Below are 20,719 nucleotides of genomic sequence, written 5' to 3' on the forward strand. Positions count from 1 at the left end.
ATAACCACGACGATACGAGGTTTCAGAAGGACAGCAGCGAATTGTAACCTTCCATAAATGACTTTATGGATTGGCATGCTATATAACATGCAGAATGTGCATTAGTACAGTTTGAATGTTTTTACACTCACCACTGTTTCATGCGGGTGTCCAGCTCATTGAGGATCTCAGTGTGGAGGTGGTAAACTTGAGGAAGGGTGCTGAGGATCTCCTCCAGTTTAACTTTTTCTAACAGGGGTTCTTCATCCTCCCCAATTGTTGACTCCACTGCTTCTCTAAAGTCCTGAAGAACAAATAGATTGGAGTGAGAAATACTATATGACAAATGAAAAACCACAAATGTCATCATTTCGTTTTTCCATCTCTCTCTGACCGTTAGAATTAAACAGGCAGCTGTGTCTGTTCGATCGTTGGTGCGGGTTACAGCAGTATGTCATTTCCTGTTTCTTTCTTACAGTCTCTTTCTCACATCACATTCTGTTCAGTGCATACAAACACAAAGGATATCAGTAGGGAAATAGAAACTATACCAACTCCCTTGGTCTTTCGTGCAATACTCTCTAAATCTGTACTTGTCCCCTCTCTCCTCACTATAAACTGAACTCTGACCAAATTCATCTCTCAGGATGAGCTTTCAAAGCTTAAGCCACTGGATTGAGCTGGGAGCAGTCTGTGTACCATCCCACAGCTTCGGCACAATCTTTGCCCACGATTTCACCCGTCGGGGGAACGAGTTATTCGTTTCTACTGAATATATTTGTTTTGAACGTGACTGACGGTTAAATTGAGAGGCCATGAGCTGGCCTGTTCAGTGACCACTAAATTCACGGACAGGATTTATTTACTTGACCCACTGTACATGAAATGTTGTGTACCTTATGAATAGCTTAGAGAGACATGTCCTTGCACGCAAAGCTGTAGGAGACCACCAATGACACAGAGCTGTCTGTGTGTCCATCAGTTTTGTTGAAAGTGGTGACATAAAACAAATTCATATACGTACGTACTGTACGTGATCGCGCTGGGAGGTAATACGCTGGAATCCTGTCTAAGCTTCACGCATAAATCAATGTATATTGATCTCACACGTGTTGCCATTTGTCAATGCTCTCATCCAACAACTCAGTGATATTTTAGTTTTACTTGGTGCTATGAAGCTGCTATGAAAAACCATCTTAATAACAGAAACTCGCTGACTAATATAAAAAGTGTTTTCGCTTTACAGCAACTTAACTTTCTTAAACCTCATTATATTTTTATGGCTTTAGATATTTACTTGCTTACTGTTCAGCTGAGGTAAATAAACAGTGACACTGGAACTGGACTGGATGGTGTTAAGAAACGAATCACTTACATTCCTGCTGAGTGTTTCTTCACTGGCTTTTATAAGACTGGCGCAAAGCAAATAAATGAAAGCTAGGGTTTAGTTCTCGCATGTCTAGTCTGTTATTAAAGCACTCCGCGGTACAATTAAAACCATAATTTCCCATAAGGGACCTAAGGTTCTTGAAATTCTTTGTATTTTTGTGTTATTCAATATCAAACAATGGAACAATAGGCCACATGCTCTATCCTGTAGTGTTTCGATGGAGCGCTCTGTCCCTTTTAGAGTACAGAGAAGAGAGAGAGAGAGACCAAAAAAGTACTCAAAAAGAGTGATGAGCCATGAAACCAAGTAAATTAATACTCACATGCTGCTCATTCATCAACAATTCATCCAAAAAGTAAAATCATGTAATCACGTAAAACTTTCAACTTGGGTAAATTATTCCTTTAATGCTATGATGGAAGTCTCAGTTACAGTATCCATGATGGGTTATTTTTTAACCCGGCATTGGGTCAAAAAGGGACAAACTCTACTACTTATATTTGTGTATATTGTGTATATTTGTCTCAACAATAGGTTAAAGCAACCCAGCATTTTGGGTTAAAACAATCCAGCGTATGTAAAATTACAACCCAACAGGATTGGGTGTGTCCCTTTATGACCCAATTCTGGGTAGAAAATAGCCCAGCATTTTTTAGAGTGGAGGTACAAAATTTGTCTCACATGTTACTTCTAAAATGTATTCAGACAAAACTGCTGACATGTAGTTTAAGTATAAGCAATTGCATTCATTTAGCCTGTAGAATTTAGTCTTGAAAAAAAACGTGATCCAGTCATCACAAGGCACTTCCATTCTGTCAAACTAAAGATAACCAGACAGATAAGTAATTCACATTTTTATAAAATCTAATTAACAACAAAGATAAACAATCAATTTGAACACGTGAGGCTACTAGGCTACAGTACTGCCCTGTACCTTTAAGAGATGTATATGATGTACTGAATATGCTGAACCTAAACTGCCGAAATCCCTAAGCATCAGTGGGGAAAGAAACACCCTCAAAGTCACCGTCGACAGCAGCCAAACACTGATTTAATGATGTCATAGTGGACAGAAAATCAAGGTGACTCAGATCCTCCTGCTCATTATCATTCAACTCAACACAGACAGAGTGATTAATGATATCTTTATTTTCTCCACGTACCCACTAATTGTTCAATGCAGTATAAAATATTTATAGCACATAAATATCATCCAACTGAACATTCTTCCAAAGAAAAGCTACACGTAAAATACCGCAGTGCTTCAGATATTACTTCAGTATTTATTGAGTTCTATTCATGATCCATCCAGGTTATGCTGCTCTGTGTAAATCTGCTACATCTGATACATACAGTACAAAGGAACCTGTAATTATAGTTCTTCTGTGATACAATACGGCACGTGCATATAAGACACATAGGCATGTATATCATTAACATTCTTTAGTGGTTAATAGGACAGCGTTTCTATTGACTATGCCTTATTTTATTCAAATGAGGCAATTAAATTGGTGAATATGAAGTACAGTAATTTACATCAAGGTGTACCTCACGAAGAACTTGAGTTCCCGTTGGATTATGTTAAATTGCCCGCCCCAACTTAATAATTGGGATACATATTCCATTAATCATGAAAACAAAAGCGATAAATATGGTCCTAAGGTCACAGTCTGGAGGACAATGTTTCACACAATAGGTTTTTCTAAGCTAATCTCATCACTCTCACAGACCCTGCATCCCATGCACATACACACACGTACAGCCCTAGGGAACTGGGTTAGAAGGCCGCTTCGCCTGTCAGAATGGGAGAGCTAATGAAAACAAATGATAACTTGAATTTGATATAGTACATCTTAGTGCAGTATTAAGCACAGTCTAAAAAACAATCTATTCAGAGACGCTATGACACTCTTTTACATACTTTGTCTTTTTTCTAAGTACTTCTAAGTCTTTTTAAGCTTAATGTAGAGATGTAAGAAGCATCAAGTACAGCTCATCTCACATCATTGATCTACCAACAATGTTAACAATATGAGTATATGTAGGTATGTATGCTGAAAACTCAATTTAAAACCATGTAATAGCATTTATATGAATATGAATAAAATATTTACGAATGAACAAGTATTTAATCTTATTTCATTGTTTTCTCTTTAGTGTGTGTTTCATGTAGCCAAGACTTTATGTGATACAGTATTTGTCTATGTAGAAACTGATTTTCAACAATAAATCCACTCTGCTCACCCCTACATGGTATCATTCTGTTACCTCACAATCACATCAGTTGAATTCTATAGTGAAGTTGTGACATTGCTTTTCATCAGTAAACAATTCATCTCTGCTCTGTGTTTGACTATCAAAACCTTTAATAACAGCTTTCTCCTAGCCAACATGTCCCACTTTGTATTTTCAATTGATGAGTGATTTAGGGCACAACACTTTATTTTTATCCTTAATATTATTAAACCTGCCGGCTCCAAACATAACGCTGTTATAGAGCGTGTGTGGTAGCCTATGTTTATGGGTAATGAAGCTCATGTGAAGATACCCAAAACAAAGAGCTGGTGCGTAGGCATTGCGTCACTCACAGGCTGACTTTTTCAAGGCAAGGTTGTCAAGGCCAGGAAGTCTCAGTTACTGAAACAACACTGATAAAGTTGTGCTACCCAAGAACCACCCCCCCACCCAACCCCCCCACCACACCTACTCCCAGACCAAGTGTATCTCTCCATGTATGTGTATGTATGTACTGTATATGTGATTTGTATACATGTGTTTGAAAGGAAGGAAATAAAGTCTGACGCAATTGGCTGCCAGATAATGACATCATTAGTACTCTGTCACCAATCTTTAATTTAGGAGTATTGTTCAACACATAAGACCTTTGCATTACCAGGGAAATACAGTCCAATGTTGCATAATATAGACTACTACGAAAGATGTAAACACTGGTCCAGCAGCACTTCTTATTTTTTAAATCTTACATATATAATAAAATCTTAAAAGATCTTCTTTTCAAACATTTCTGCTTTGTAAGAAAACTGAAACAGGAAGTTCTTCTCGACCAGCAATGGACCAGCACTGTTTACGTCCACCAAAGTGCTCTATACATAAAATAATGTATGCATGTTTGCATGCGCAAAATGTCATATACCGGTAAAAACACAAGTACATGTCATTATAAGCAAACAGACAGGATTGCTAAAACTGGCTGATGGTACAAAAAGTAACAAAATAGATTTTCATACCTCCTGGAGAATCTTCAGAGCCTTCACGTGACTGAGGATTATTGAAACGAGAAAGACAAAGTTACTGCCAGTAGGGTTGATACAAGTTGTTTAACTGAAAAATGAACAAAACTATCTGTCCAATATTGTCAAAATACAGTATTTCCTTCCAGTGATACCAAAATTTGTGAAGTTATGAAGTCAGATATGAAACAAAAACAAATTTGACAGGCTTGGGGTGGATAACAGTCTTGCTTAGACATACTAAATCACTTTGTAACAATTCTACAAGCTCATTGATGCACTTCTGAAATGCAATATCTTAAGGCAGACAGTCCAGTAATAAGCTGTCAGTTTGTGTATCAGGAAAGCTGTTGAGCGAATAGGAACAGACAGAGATAAAGATGTGGTCAGGGCCTGGATAATCCATAAACAAATGACATCAAAATGCTCTCATTAGATGATAAACAACTGGCCTGCATCAGGATGTACAGTTTGAAAAACACATGTAAGCACGCATGCACAAACACTTACTCTCTCTCCGAGTCCACAAGGTCTTTCGCAACATAGTAAGCTCTGGATCGCCCATCAATCTGAGAGCGAAAAATAAAGGGTTCAAAACCACATTGTACAGTTTGCAAACATTTGGTACAGAGAAATAGTTAGAGAGATGGAGAGACAGACAGCTGGAGAGAGAGCGAGAGAGCAATTGACATTCTGATCAAATTTCTCATCCAATCCTGTCAAAAGAAGACTGATGATTTCATTAAAGCACAACATAAATGAGATGAACATTCCTGAACATGCAGCTTTAAGCACAGATGCATTATGGATGAGAGGCTGTGCTCATGGTGAGCACAAATCCACCATTGATTTGCAAGCTAATCACGGCTGTCCGATCAAGACTGTTGCTATTGAATAGATATATTTAGGAACAACTGCATGCTTTAAAGACTGGGACATCACTGCTACCATTGTGTAACTGAATCAGGGTTCCCACACGTTTAAATGACATTTTCAGTCATTTTCGTATGGTAGCATACAAGTTTCAAAATTAACATATGTAATTATGGATTTGCTTATCACTGAGATGAATTTGTAAACCATTTCAAAGAGAATTGAAGAGTAATACATTCTCTATGGCTTTCAAGCAAGTTTTACCCAACAAAAGCTTACACAAGCACAATATCCAACTGATGAAATATTTTAGACTATAAAAAGTCTTGATTAGTGATAAATTAGCTAAATAAATTTAACAACAGAAATTTTGAAGGGCTGAAAGGCTGTTTTCCACATTTAGATTAACCAAATAATGAAAAAGAACATTTTTTTATGCTTGAATACAAATCTGAATCCTTCTCTATAGAAGCATAACAAAAGAAATTGTTAAAATTTACAAATAGCCAAACACGAGCTGGCTTTATTCCAGCTTGCTGTTGTCCAGAAATGTGCTTGGGATAGGTTACTCCCAGTCTTAGATATTCTTTTCTTTTTAAAGATGAAGAAAACAAGGAAGCAGGCGTCACAAGGCCAGGGCCCCAGCTGATATTACAGTGGCAGAGGGAAAAGGTGCGGTCCACCTTTCACTGCAGCATTAAACTAACTGCCAGGAGACTCATGAACCTGAATCTCACAGAAAAATTGCACACACAGGGAATTCCATTTTATCAGGGAGGGTCCTTGTTTTTATCCACAGTACTTTAACATGCAACACTGTGATTACTTGAGTAAGGTTATAAGAGGCAACATAAACAATATAGAGTCAGAGTACAGTTGTTAGATGTTTTTGGAATCATACCACCATAATGTATCAAGTCCTAGCAAGGACTGAATTGAAGATATTTGTGAAACATATTGTACAGTATACTGTTATCTCACCTGTCTGTCATAGCAATGGTCTGCACAACCATCCTCTTCCTCAGAGGTGCGTCCATGGTCTTCCTCGTTGGACACAGTGGCAGGTGCATGACAAACAGGGAATGGCTCAGTGTAGGCACTGGGAATGAATTACAACAAGAGATATTCAGCTGGATGTGTTGTGTTTACTTCTGAACATCTGGCAAACGCATTAACTGGGCTGATGGACATCTCCACAATTGGACAAACACTTTGAATTGTGCACTTGTGAAATCAATGATATTAACTTTGTACATATACTGTATGTGAATAAGAACTATAATGTTTACAAATGTACAATGCATGTCAGAGGTGTGGTGCAGTATAGGCAAAAACCTTGCTCTACATGTATAGTTATAGAACACTGCCTGGTTTTCACCTCTCTATATATTTTAAATAAAAAGGTTAGAAAATGGAGAACAAAGGGAACAAAATAACCCAGAGTTAAAAATGATCCTGGGTTAAAAAACAATAGGTGGAAAATAGTGTTCAATAGGATCTGTGAAGTATTCATCTCACTGAAACAAAAATGAACAAATATCCCTTTTTATTCCTTATTTAGCATTATAGACCAGCGTTTTATTTGAGGGACTTTTGTGAGGGACCCCTTCCAAAAAAACACATGTATATTTTGTATGCATGAAATAAAATTTAAATTAGGTTCAATAAATATTGTAATATTATAAAGAAAACATGAAGGGAATGAAACACAAATAATGTTCAGTTGACTTTTACAATTTTTGCTTTGTCTTTTTAATTTTCTTTTTTATATTCTGGGGAGCTTCTAAAGCTTCTGGAGCCCCCTAGACTGTCAATTCTGTGTAAATTAATGATGCATCCCAAACTCTAATGATACGAAGTTCACTAACATCAACTGTGACCATCAGCATTTATGAAGTCCCAGAAACAAACTAAACTGTGATGGTATTGGTCACCTGAGTCCACAAGCTGTGAACACAATGTGGTGCCAATCTCTACCTATCAAAAACAAAGAAACAAACTGTCTCTTAAAATCTAAGCATTTTGTATTAGAGGGCACTTTGGTGTCCAGCAGAGCAGAAATGACCCTTTGTCAAGGAGAAACAAATTCCCCCTCCTCATTTAAACAAGACCTGGGGAGAAAATTTAGTTTTTTCCTCCCCAGCTTTCCTTACATTAGTAACACGGATGGCTGAGGCCAGATTGTGTGGACAGTTACTTTTGGGCACAGAGTACAGGCTTTGTGATCCTGTGGTGAGCACTTAAAGTGAAAAAAGATAAAGCCCTGAGGATATGCAAATATGCACAATGAAGCTGCTTGTCTACTATGGAGCTACATAAGCAGACTCACATACACCTGAGGTACTGTACGGCAAAGCTAAGTGCATTTGATTGTACATTCATATGAGGCATTAGAAACCACTTTTGGATTTTACATGTGAACATGGTGAGGTATGCTGTCTTTTGTGTTAATGGTGTTAGAAGACTGCTGAAGTAAGTGTGTGTATCCAGTGTTGGCCATACAAGAGCTGGAAAGAGACAAATATTTCGAAATGTCCTTACTAATATATTAAAACATGTCAAAAAACGACATTTGGGACGTTATCAACTCATAAATCAGCAAAATCGAGTAATCTAATTACATCTGTGGAAAGGTTAAGTTGAGGGGCAGGGAAAAGAAAATGAATAAAAAACAATGCCAGTCTATAAGATGTCTTCACTAATACAGTGAAACAAATCAGTGCGTACAGTGTTTGTGTACAAAAGGTCTTAGAGGTGCCCTGCTGTGTGTCATACTACACAAGGACACTGTATTTTCGCAAAAAGCACACATACACACACAATGTCTGGAGGAAGTGGAAATTGCTCATTGCTCATAGCCAGCTGAACTGGGGGAGCTAAGGTGACAGTTCATTTAGAGGCCCCAGATGAAACACATGGGAGCCTTCTGGCAGGACATCACTACAATCTTCAGTGATCTCGACAGCTGAGGACTCCATTTTCAATGAAAGTGGCTTGAGAGTTAGCATAACATAAAATAAGACATTACTTTTTACTTGAAAGACCTAAGACTGAGACTGCACTTGTGTAGCTTTCCTGAACAAAATAAAACGAAGATATTGTTCTTACCATCACCTCTGAATTTCAGATTGTTACATGATTTGAATGTTATACTGTGGTGATTTCCACAATATGCCTATATACATCGTCGCTGAGATGATATACTGTATAAATACTGTATATTTTATCATATATAAATATATCATATAATATGCAACTTTTCAATTCCTGCTATGCGTAAAACAAGCCATTTATATGCATTAACCCTCCCCGTCATACCCCCTCTATAGGCCAAAAGTGACGATTTACACAACGCCCTTGTCTCTTCAACATTACCATTTATGAGAAGCAATTATGGAGCAAAGCACTTAGGTTGCGAGCTGTTTTCTTTAAGGTACCCATGAGCTAAATTTACTGCTGAAAATTACAGAGAAAGTGCAAAGATTTCCTATAACAGACCTATATATCCTACTGCCTGCTGCTTTCCTGAGGCTTGTTGAGTGTAATTCAATTGATTTAAACTCTTGATAATAAAATATACATTAGAAAGCCCCCATGTTGCACTGTCTGAATCAGTGTAATAGTGCTATTACGGAAGATAAGCGTCGCTGAGATGACTTCATTATCAGACTTCATTTAACAAAACGTAGGAAATTTGAATGCAGATGAGAGTGATGGGCGGGATGTGCATTGGTTAAACTGGGAGATGTATGTTCTAGCTTGCTTCTTGGTAGCTTTAACATACACAGAATAAAAGGTCTTGTTTTTCTTCTATGGCTATGTTTCATTTGTTTTATTTTTGCCTTATTATTATCCTTGTCTCTCTCATATCATTACTGTTTTTTACAATTGTCACATTCAGCTCACATGACACACTGCTTTCGGGTGGATATCTATTACATTTTTACATAAGATACATTGTCAAAATGTTCCTGTGACTTTCCTGCAATATTAGAAATACATGGAGAAAGCTGGGAACGATGACAACAACAACATCTTTGTGGGAGCCTTGCTTTCCTGACTGTGCCACACCTCACCTTGTTGTTTGGGTCGCAGGGGAGTCTGAGAGATCGGTATTGCCTGTCTCCACCCCATCCTACTGACCCTGTCCCCTCGCCCTTGTCCTGCATTTCCTGTAAACAGTGGCGGGGAGGCTCATTGGCTGGGTGCGTCATCCCTTGGGATAACCTGGCAATGACCTGGTAACCCCAGGCACTAGGCCCAACTTGGACTGGATCAAACCATGCCCACACCCAATTTTATAAGCTTTTAAGTGCAGATGGCACTCAAAATACACATCAAAATAAAATCCAAAATAATGTGCTGATACGAAGCAAAAGCATTAACTAACTTTAAGCTTCATAACAATGCTTAAATAAGCTGTTTTAACTATAAACAGGCACCTGTTCGCCTGTTTAATTTGGTTCTTAATCACTCTCACTTACTCACTGACCAACAATGACTAAAAAGAAACGCTCCTCAAGAAAAATATTCTTTATTTATGCATCTGCAATCAATCACTGTCATGTCATTGAGTCTCCATTCACCAAAGTGTAAATTTTCTCTGCAACCATTCAAAACACGACAAACAAAAACAGAACAGCAGCCGAGGTTGCGGTTCTCTTGGGACACACAGCAGCTAATGGTGCAGACACACAGGCCCATTTGCAAACATGCAATGCCGTTAGATTGCACAGCAACACAATGAGTCAATAATGTCACCAGAAGAAAAGGTTGTTGACTCCCAAATCTTCTCCTGAATAATGGAGGATGCTTAAAAGTGTGGCCATACACACTCTGGCCAGAGATAATGTCTAAATATAGTGAGTATTCACACTGTCCTCAGCACTTAAAAATAAGTCAATAACCGTTTACTGAGTGCTGAAGGGAAGACGTTCTCTTTTTAATTTCTTACCAATTGCTTTTATTTTCTGCTAATGCATGAGACTCTGTATTGTATGGGTTGTACCTTGCAATAATGCAGGTGAATAACTGATTTACATTTGTACATGTGTACCAACTTTTCACAAAGCCACTTTTCTAAATAACTTTGGGTTGAAATTTATTGCTGGTTTGCTTTGAAATTGAATCGCCACTCTTTTGGCTTTTAATTGGGGAATTTAATTGTAGTGGGATGGTTGCGACCAAAACAGCAAAGCATGACAAAAATGTTCTTTAAAAAACTACATAATCAGTGATAAACATAGACCTACTACCACAATAAAAGCTATTCTGTAAATTTCCCAGGTGTTTCTCTGAAAATCTGATTATAAAGCTACCCAAAGGGCTACTTGAAACGGTGTGTGGCTTTGACTACATTGGTGATCGACCAGAGATTTCTAATGATGACTCCAGGGTGGGTAAATTGAGGGTAGAGAGGGTCATATGGTCAAAAGAAGGTCAAAGAATCATCTCTCTTTACACCTTTGTAAATCTATTTGTAACAAAGTTCAATAGAAGGGAAGGAAGGAGGCGGGAACCGGCGAACATTTAACAAACTTTAATGAAAAATAAACAAACAATAATCCAAGAATAAAAGACCGGCAGCCACCTCACGGTCGACTGCCGGCCATACAAACATAAACAAACTTAACAGCTTCCGGGCCCGGTCCTCTCTCTTCGGCAGTCCCGTCGCTCGTCCTCTTATGCTCCCTAGCTCCCCGTGAGGCATGCGGGACCGGTGCGCGTACAGCTGATACTCATTATCACTCACGCCACCGGCCCCGCCTTCCTGCCCCACGGCTCTCGTCCCGCCTTCCTGCTACTACCCCCATCGCCCCTCACAGGCCGGGGGTACCACCGCGCCTGTGCTTACTCCCCCCCGGGGGGCCCCCCCTTGAGAGCCCCAGCGCCTGGGGGTATGCACCGACGAGACGAGAGAACGGAGCCGGGAGCACCCCGAGCGACAGGGACGAGAGAGGGGAGAGAGAGGACAAATAAAAAATAGTCCGTTCCCCGACACGCCGTCGCACGGTCCTCAGCCAGCCGAGAGGCTCTTCCTCGCGGTGCTATGCTGTGGTGCTGGACGTTCGGTGGACGGCCCGATCCTCCTCCGCCTCCTGGCGGCCGGCGATGGCTTCTGGCTGAGGGCAGCCGGCACTCCCGAGCTCCCTCCATGGCCGCCATCCCACCTCGTCCCAGGAGCACGGCCGCGGGCTCTCCGTCCCCACCGAATCCCATTCGATCCAGCACCACGATCTCGGGCAGCCGCTGGCGGACGCCCTCGTCCGCGCTGCCCGAACTCCTCAGCACCGCGAGGCCGCTCGGCGGCGAGGGCTCTCTCGACAGCATGTCCCTCCTTCCTCCCGGGTTTCGGCACCAATGTAACAAGGTTCAATAGAAGGGAAGGAAGGAGGCGGGAACCGGCGAACATTTAACAAACTTTAATGAAAAATAAACAAACAATAATCCAAGAATAAAAGACCGGCAGCCACCTCACGGTCGACTGCCGGCCATACAAACATAAACAAACTTAACAGCTTCCGGGCCCGGTCCTCTCTCTTCGGCAGTCCCGTCGCTCGTCCTCTTATGCTCCCTAGCTCCCCGTGAGGCATGCGGGACCGGTGCGCGTACAGCTGATACTCATTATCACTCACGCCACCGGCCCCGCCTTCCTGCCCCACGGCTCTCGTCCCGCCTTCCTGCTACACTATTATATCCCAAAAGCCTAATAAAAAACACACTTGAAACTTGGTTTAATAACACAACATGCTACCAAAATGCTCACCCAGGGGACAGAAAAAATTTCCACTGTTTTGTCATCTATTCCCCTCCACTCAGCTGCATCAGGCTGTGAGAGCATTGCAATAAAAGTGAAAAATAGCCTTAACGTTTAATCCACTTGCTCTCCAAACTGAACTATTTGTATCATTGAACCACTGCATTGTATCCTGCCTCACACAGAGAGGGTGTTCCAACAAATGTACCGTCAAATCCCGCAAATGAGAAAATCAGATAAGCTCTTCTGTAAGCACAGTCCATCTTTTCAAAGGCTGCTTTTCTAACATATACACAACAAAACACTCATGAAGTATATGGAAGGTCAGGTAGTATTATTTTTTTATTACAAGAACATTGGCTATTTTGTGTACTATAGGTTAAACCTACATTTGCTTCTTTTTTTGTATTTGGCTAAGAAACATGTATATGGGCCATTCTACAGAATTCGTGCAAACTGCTGTCCCACATCAAAAAAACACATTTAAAAAGCATTCAAGTATTCAAGTCTTAGTCGTTTACTAAGATCCTTCTATCATCTTTCGAAACCCACAATAATATTTATAATATCAGGAAGCTTAATATATATAAAATCATCATTTATTGGGTCCTTTCCACCCGGACTACTACCTGCCAACTCGACCCGATACCTTCCCACCTCCTGCAGGCTATCTTTCCATCTCTACTGTCTCAAATCGCATACATTATTACTCCCCACCTCATTTAAACACTCCCTGGTAACACCTTTACTCAAGAAACCAACACTCGACCCCTCAGTGGTCAGCAACTGCAGACCAATCTCACTCCTGCCTTTCCTTTCCAAGGCCCTTGAAAGGGTAGTTTTTAACTAAATCTCTGCCTATCTCTCACAGCACGACCTTCTGGACAGTCAACAATCCGGCTTCAAGAAAGGACATTCTGCGGAGACCACTCTCCTGTCTGTCATCAAAAACCTTCGGCAGGCAAAGGCTAAATCCTTGTCATCTGTCCTTATTCTGCTTGATCTCTCTGCTGCATTTGACACTGTGAACCACCAGATCCTGCTGTCCACTTTCTCCAAACTGGGAATATCCTGGAGAGGCGAGACATCCAGATCTCACCAGCTGACAACTGGAGTTCCTCAGGTATCATTACTTGCTCCTCTTTTCTATATATACCACCTCCCTGGGTGAGGGACAGAACTCCTGGTTATACCGGCCCACCCATCAATTTAACACCACCTTACCATTCAGCTCGGATCCCACCACGTCTGCGAGGAACCTGGGGGTGATGTTCGACAACCAGCTGAAGCTCACATCGCAGAAACCACTCGAACTTGCAGGTATGTGCTCTACAACATCAGGAAAATCTGGCCGTTCCTGTCAGAGCATGCCTCTCAGCTGCTAGTCCAAGCTCTGGTCATATCAAGATTGGACTACTGCAATTCTCTACTGGCCGGCCTTCCAACCAATGCAGTCAAGCCCCTGCAAATGATCCAGAAGGCAGCTGCACGTCTAGTTTTCAATCAGTCTAAAGGAACCCATATAACACCCCTCCTGATTTCACTTCACTGGCTGCCAGTTGCCGCCCGCATCAAGTTTAAATTGCTGACACTGGCCTTCAGAACGATAAAGGCAAATTCGCCCCTTTACCTTAACTCACTGCTCCAGGTCTACATCTCCTCCCGTAATCTTTGGTCTGACAATGAGCGACGCCTGGTTGTTCCATAACAGCGAGGCACCAAATCGCTTGCAAAAACTTAGCTGTCCTGTGGCTCAGTGGTTAGAGCATGGCGCTAACAATGCCAAGGTCATGGGTTTGATCCCAGGGGATTGCACATAGTCAGAAACAAATGTATAGTACAATGCAATGTAAGTCGCTTTGGATAAAAGCGTCTGCCAAATGCATAGATGTAAATGTTCAGAACTGTGCTTGCAAACCATGTGCTTATTAGAATTTTTAGCTAGGCTCAACAGTACTCAAAAACTGTCATTATCAAAACAGTCACGACCGAAACATATCACTGGGTATCATTGTTTCGGTAGTGACAAAAATTGTTTCGGTAGTGAGAAAACGGGACACTTAATCCTTTATTTGGGGAAATCATTAGTATTTCAGTATGTTTTAGTAGTGATATAGTATGTGAGCTGTAGGATTTCAATTAGATATTTACTGTTTGATGTGTGTCTGCTTTATGTGCTGGCAGCGTATGTGCAACATAGTTAGTTAGTTAATTTAGTTTTAATGCATTAACATAAAATGTTGAAAGTCTGATTCAGCTGTGCAAATTAAATATTGTGATCACTACCAAAACATTACCATCACACTGAAAATGTGTGTGTCACGAACGAAACATGGGATGTTTTGTAAAAAATAAAGTATATTAAATTATCAACTAATATGTTATGATAGTGTTTGGTTCAATGTATATATAAACTAATTAATCCTTAACTTTTAAATCGGTGCATTTTATGCATCAATTTTATGCATTTTACAAAGAAAGATTAGATTCAAAATACAACAAATCTCATAAATTACACTTGAAATATTGTTCAAATTTGTGGAAAAAAATGTGGAAACATTTTTTAAAATAGCAACAAATACATTAAAAAGTATATTTAAACAAAAGCTTAATATGTAAATATACTGTAATAATTCTTGTTGAGGAAGAATTTTCCAAAACTTTCTGAAATTACAATATGAAATTTAACTGCAAAATTACTGGAAATGTGTACCTTACATTATACAATTTGCATACATACAATTTCTGGGAAAGAAACACAACTCTGATTTTGCACCAATTCTGTAGAGTGGCCCATATATGTACATCTCATCTGTGTCTTCAGCAATATTTCATATACAGTATAGAATACGGTAATACTTGTAAACGCAAAATTAATACCACAACTTGTTTATTTAGCCAGAGAGATTACAGAAAGACTAAGAGAGCTATCAGAGTGACCAAATACTTTTTCCTGTTAACATTGTTTTGGCCATAACTTCCTTCAGACTTGTGTGATGGTATTGCTATTGTGTTCAGAAGAAGGGATTTCAACATTCAAAATATAACTAAACAAATGTATGCCAAGACCTTTTAAAGGTCTTTTAAAATTATTTAAATAGTTTTACCTGAAGATATCTGAGCAAACTGTTTTCAAATAATTTAATCAAACTTTTTAAAACTGTGCAGATTAAAAAACTCACTATACCTTTCGTTGTCTTGCTCTTGGGTGGTGGGCTTGTTTTCTATCCCTGCAAAGCTATTCATGTCCACATAACCGTCATTCTCATTGGCAGGTGCTGTTGTCAGATTCTGGTCATCGAAGAACCCTGTAATAGTGACTGACCGAATGGGTCTCCCATGTGGAATCTGAATATTCTCATAGTCTGAACTCATTGCAGGAATGTTTTCATAGTCAGATGTGTCTGCACTTGGGAAGGAGATGGAGCGAGGCTTAGTAAGCGGCAAAGGCATGAAGGGAGGCCGAGAGCGGTCCTCAAAGGACTCCACTCTGCCGATACCCCTGTTGGCATAACTCTTGGGAACACCTTGCCTCCTTTGCCTCTCTTTGTAAAGCACAAAGGTGGTAGGTAAATCGTTACGTTGCGACTTTGCCAAACGGGACTGAAGCTGAGGGGAGCTACTTGTACTCTTGTGATCAAGCTCCAGCACCCGAACGGGGCCATGGTGGCTAGACTCAGATGATGACCTGGAGGAACGGACACCATCTCCATGGACTTTGCTATCTGTTTTTTTCCTAAATTTCAAAGCCAAGAAACGTTTAAATGAAGTCTTTTTCTTTTTGGCATTGTCAGGAGACTCGTGTTGGATTAGAAGGGATGGAGAGCTTTTGGTGACAGGCCTTTTAGTTATGTAAGCTAACTCGAAAGGTGGCGGGATGTCAACTAGAGACGTATGTGTCGACACACCGCTGGACGACAGGTGGATTCTTTGAGAAAAGCTTCCAGAAGAAGTAATGACACAAGGCAAAGAAAGTGTGTCATCTTTTCTGTGCAATCTACTTTCCTCTTTTGGAGATTTCTCACCGTTAAAATGCCCTGACAACGTCAAATCTCTGCCTTCTACAGAGAGTGACCGAGGAGACAGAAGAAAACGCCTCGGCTTAAGTGAAGGAATAATTCGACTGGCCTCTGTTTCATCTGATGGTGTGGGATGTGCATCTCCATTCTGATCTAAGTTCACAGTGTAGTAGTCGTGAGTCTGGTACTCGGTGCCTGTCTCTTCAGGCACAGTCTCAGGAACATATCCAGGTACTTTCCCAGAGAGCGAACGAGATCTTGTCACAATGCTCTTCCTGTCCAGAGTGATAAAATTCTCGCCCTCCGAGTCGAAGCCAGCCTCTTCATAAATATGTTCTTCACTGTCTGTGTCCGAATCCTCAAAAAAAGGCACAATATGGCAATCCAGCTCTTCTATGTCTTCTTCAAACGCTTCCGTGGTGTGAGCAAAAACAACACGGTTGGTAAGTTCTGGAGTCCTCCCTACATCCAGATCTGCTGGAACAGTGATGTTGCAAAGTCTGAGACGTGGCTGGCAGCTGTTTCTCTGACTTAAGATGGCATGTCTAGCTGACCGTTCTTTTACACTTTTACCTTTTGTTTTCCTTTCCATGTTTACTGGCTCTTCTTCATCTCCTATTTCAACATAATCTTCAGACGAAACACACTCCAATTGCAGGTTATCACTACCCTGGTCTTCAATATCAGCATAGTCATCAACTCCTTCATTTTTAGGCGTCTCTTTACCCTCACAAGTCATTGTAGGGTGAAAGACACCATTTTCTAATTTTGCCTGTTCCTCTTCTAACTCCGCCACATCGGCCGATGAAACGTAGTAAGGATCTTGGTTTGACGTTTTTTCTGTTGTGTTCTCCGAGACCATTGGTTTCTCATTGCTGGACTCCTCTTCGGAGCATCTTACTTCTGGATCAGAAGTGCATGTCAAATCACTTGGCACAACCTCTATGACAGAGTAAGGCTCAAATACATCTCCTGTCTCCTCCGCAAACCTGAAACGACCAGATGTGTCTTTGGTAGCGCGTTCGGCCTGCCAAGTATTGTTGTCGTCAAGTGAGCCAATGACATCATAGGGGTATTCCTCACATAGTGAGGGCTGACTGCAGTTTATAGCATTTGACGAAAGCCCAGTCTCATCCTCTTCTGCATCATCATGGAGATCATTGTCACATTCAACAGAGTGAGCACAGAGGACAGACTCCCTCTCACTGTAATTAGACTGTTTTATGTCATTAGTTAGGCCTGCATCTGGCTCCTCACAAGTGTCTGATAATGATTCCTCAATCTCTGCATACAGGCTTTGATGATCTTTAAATTCTGCCAAACCACCTGCAGGCTGGTCATCAGAATGTGTCTCATTCTCAGGACATTCATGGGTGTTTTCATTTGCAACTCCATTCTCATGAGGGCTGATATCATCAGTGTTTTTGCTGTGGTCCTCATCAGCTAAATCAAGATTTATATCGACAACCTCAACTAAATTTACAGAGGCTGTATTAGTGGCATCATCCTTGTGTTCCTCCTCCCTCATCGTTTCATCCACAAAAAAGTTTTCCTTAATTTCATGATAAGTGGTTTCATGATTTGTGTCATAATTCAAAATGAACCTTTTTACTGTGTCTGATAAGTCCTTGTCCATGCAATCGCCTGTAGAGTTTTCTCCTGAAACATCTGCTTCATCCTGAGAGACATCAGATTCATTATCCAGCTTCAGCTCAAGTCTGTCTGAGGATGTTATGTCCCCATTACCCACCATGCATTGGCTGACCTCTGAGGCTGGCCTTGGTTTGGGTGCCACAGGAGGTTTTGGACCTCGGGTAGAGTGACAAGGCTTTGACATCAGGGTTGAGCTCACAGTTATAATCAAATGTCTTTTCTTGAGAAGTCTGGAGTTCCTTCTAAAAATCTGCAAACAGAAGAAGAAACAGGTTAGAGTCAGTTGTTAAATTTACAAAATCTACAAACTGACTGTCAACATGCCATTATGACCTCAGCTGCTCCTTTACAGCAGCATATTGATTGATCTACATTGGCCGTTTGATTGATGAACTGCAACCTTTGACCTAAAACATAATGAAGTGATTATATACGCTAACACTGAAAATACTTTACACAACCTTAATATAAAAATGAAAAAGATTAAGTTTAACAAATTATCATAGAAATAAATTAAAAAGACCATCTTGAAAAGGCCACTGGAGGCCATAAAGGCTATTTTTTGGTGAAACGCCCGTTCTCTTAAAACTCATACACCCCTGTCTCTTCCTGTTATTTGGTACCTACCTTGACGTAAGTCCTATTAAACTCACCATGCACTTGGTGCTCACCCTGCTAAGATGTTGTTTCCTGACGCTGCTAATTAACTATTCCAGCAGACTCTCCTGAAAGGACTGCGGACAGGAAGTGCAAAGGGGAAGGACATTAACAGTGCACCCTGTCTCCTCCATGAACCCCCTCTGCCAATTTTTTTTCTACAAGAGGGCAGTTTTGCACAACACAAATACACTTCCTTCTCGTCAGTCTTCCCATGATTCACACTCTAGTGATAAATCCCACACAGCCCCCTCAAACATTTTTTTTCTGAAAAGGTCATTTCAGTGTGTTAAAGAACAATAAAAAGAGAAACATCAACATCCCAACTAAGGTCTCTTTGGCAAAATAACAGGATATGAATTATGCAACAAGAATTCACAAAAACAAATGGTTAAACACAATGGGAGGCATGCGAAAACAAAACTCTTCACTGTGTAAAGCTATCGGTTCATGGTCTGTCTGTCTGTGTGTGTGTGTGTGTGTGTGTGTGTGTGTGTGCGCGCGCGCGCGTGCGTGCGTGCGTGTTTACATTTAATATAGTGCGTGTAAAGTGCGTTAATGTTCACTCTTTTAATGCGGCACTTTTTCAGTAAAAGTCAGCAAAATAATAGAGGTCAATGCTTAAATTGCACAAACAAATAATTGAATAAGCATGAAGTCAACCAGCACGGTTTTATACAACATACAGTATATGATATTCTTATGAACTTTTTCTCCATAATATTCACATTTAAATCTCTGCAGTTAATCCATTATTGACTTTGCACAATGTCACAGTAAATTAACAGCATTAGAAAGTTAATTCAGGAAAAAAGTTCCGTTTCTTACCTGAGCTCATTTTCGGATGTCATCCACCACGGCATCTGAAATACTTCCACATTATTCCTTGATATTCCGAAGCAAAAGTATAAATCCAGAGGTGTCGTGAATTTACTCCGGTGACATTTGTCATAAAACCTGAGAAATAAACAACAGAGACTTCATCTCTTGTTCGACGGCGTGACTCCCCAAAAATCAGTTTAATATCGACTGTTGCAGCAGGTCCCGTCAGGTCCGAGCGCTTCCCGCTGAAGGAATGATAGGGATGCGCGAGCGCTCTGATCTGCGCGTGGAGACTGAGGTGTTTTCTACGCGCTTCCTGAGGAGGTATAGCGAGTCCCTCTCACGGGAATACACAAATCGATGAGCGAAACCACAGAGAAAAACATCTAAAAACCAATAATCATCACTTTCACGAACAACAACTCCACTTGTCAGTAGATTATAAACATTTAAATGTCCCTTTTAATTAGCCAGTGGATTTCTTGCTCTCATAGAAAGTCGAAATTTCTTGTTAAAATGCATTTGTATTTATTCTAAACAGCCTTGGAAAAGGTGGCTTAAAAAATTAAGGTAGTTATATCAGTGAATAAAACTATTAAACATAAAGGTTAATTACACTGCTTAATTAGGTATAAACTGGCTGTTGAGTTTTTAACGCAGTTTCGTTGGTAACGTAGCCGGACTTTCTTGCGATTTAGGGTAACGTTATCTAAAAACAGTTTCTCCAAGACACAAAATGTCTTGTTTTCGCCAGGCTTCCTTTCTACTCATCTGTTGGCCGATTGGAGGAAAGCAGCTCTTTAAAAATCTCTCTTCATAACAGGAAACTGTTAGGCCTATGCCTCTTTCCTACACAACAGGCAACGCTTCCTTAGCAACAAATGAACAAAGGTGCTGGGGTATCACTGCATTCGTGATTTAGACTGTATTTTTAGATGGAAACATTTATTTTTAAAACACTCCACATGTAGATGGAAACAGTTCCAACACAAATCTGTCGAATTGCTTTAGCACATTTGATACTCGAAGCATGTTGTCTAATATTTTAAAACATAATATAGTCTAATATAATTAAAAGTTCATTCATCTATTATTCACATTAAGGCCTCCATTCAGACAAATTCTTACCCAATAGGCTATCCAGCAAATAAAATATTCCTAGACAGAGTCTTTGTTGAATCCTCTGAATCGTAAGATAAGATAACCCCCAGCTGAGCTATGTTCAAGGGCAGACAACAGCTCTGAAACTCAGGAGAGGAAACCGTCAGCCACCTGGGGCTCCATTTTGACAGTTTATATTACAACTTAAATCCTCAAA

At 40.3% G+C, this 20,719-nt stretch overlaps 1 protein-coding gene across 2 annotated transcripts in view; it reads right to left on the bottom strand.

Moving 5' to 3' along the window:
• The window catches only part of fgd5a (FYVE, RhoGEF and PH domain containing 5a), a 38,965-nt gene extending 19,065 nt beyond the window's left edge, over window positions 1-19,900 (bottom strand). For both annotated transcript variants that reach the window (XM_057362147.1, XM_057362146.1), the window contains exons 1-6: window positions 19,408-19,900; window positions 15,438-18,172; window positions 6,475-6,592; window positions 5,131-5,189; window positions 4,618-4,648; window positions 132-283 (exon numbers count right to left, since the gene is read on the bottom strand). In XM_057362147.1, the coding sequence (XP_057218130.1) occupies window positions 132-283; window positions 4,618-4,648; window positions 5,131-5,189; window positions 6,475-6,592; window positions 15,438-18,106 (3,029 nt within the window). In that variant the 5' untranslated portion in view covers window positions 18,107-18,172; window positions 19,408-19,900. The remainder of the gene's footprint in view (window positions 1-131; window positions 284-4,617; window positions 4,649-5,130; window positions 5,190-6,474; window positions 6,593-15,437; window positions 18,173-19,407) is intronic.
• Window positions 19,901-20,719: the final 819 nt, after the last annotated feature.

The sequence above is a fragment of the Triplophysa rosa genome, linkage group LG20 (genome assembly GCF_024868665.1).
Source record: "Triplophysa rosa linkage group LG20, Trosa_1v2, whole genome shotgun sequence".
In the NCBI taxonomy this organism is placed as follows: domain Eukaryota; kingdom Metazoa; phylum Chordata; class Actinopteri; order Cypriniformes; family Nemacheilidae; genus Triplophysa; species Triplophysa rosa.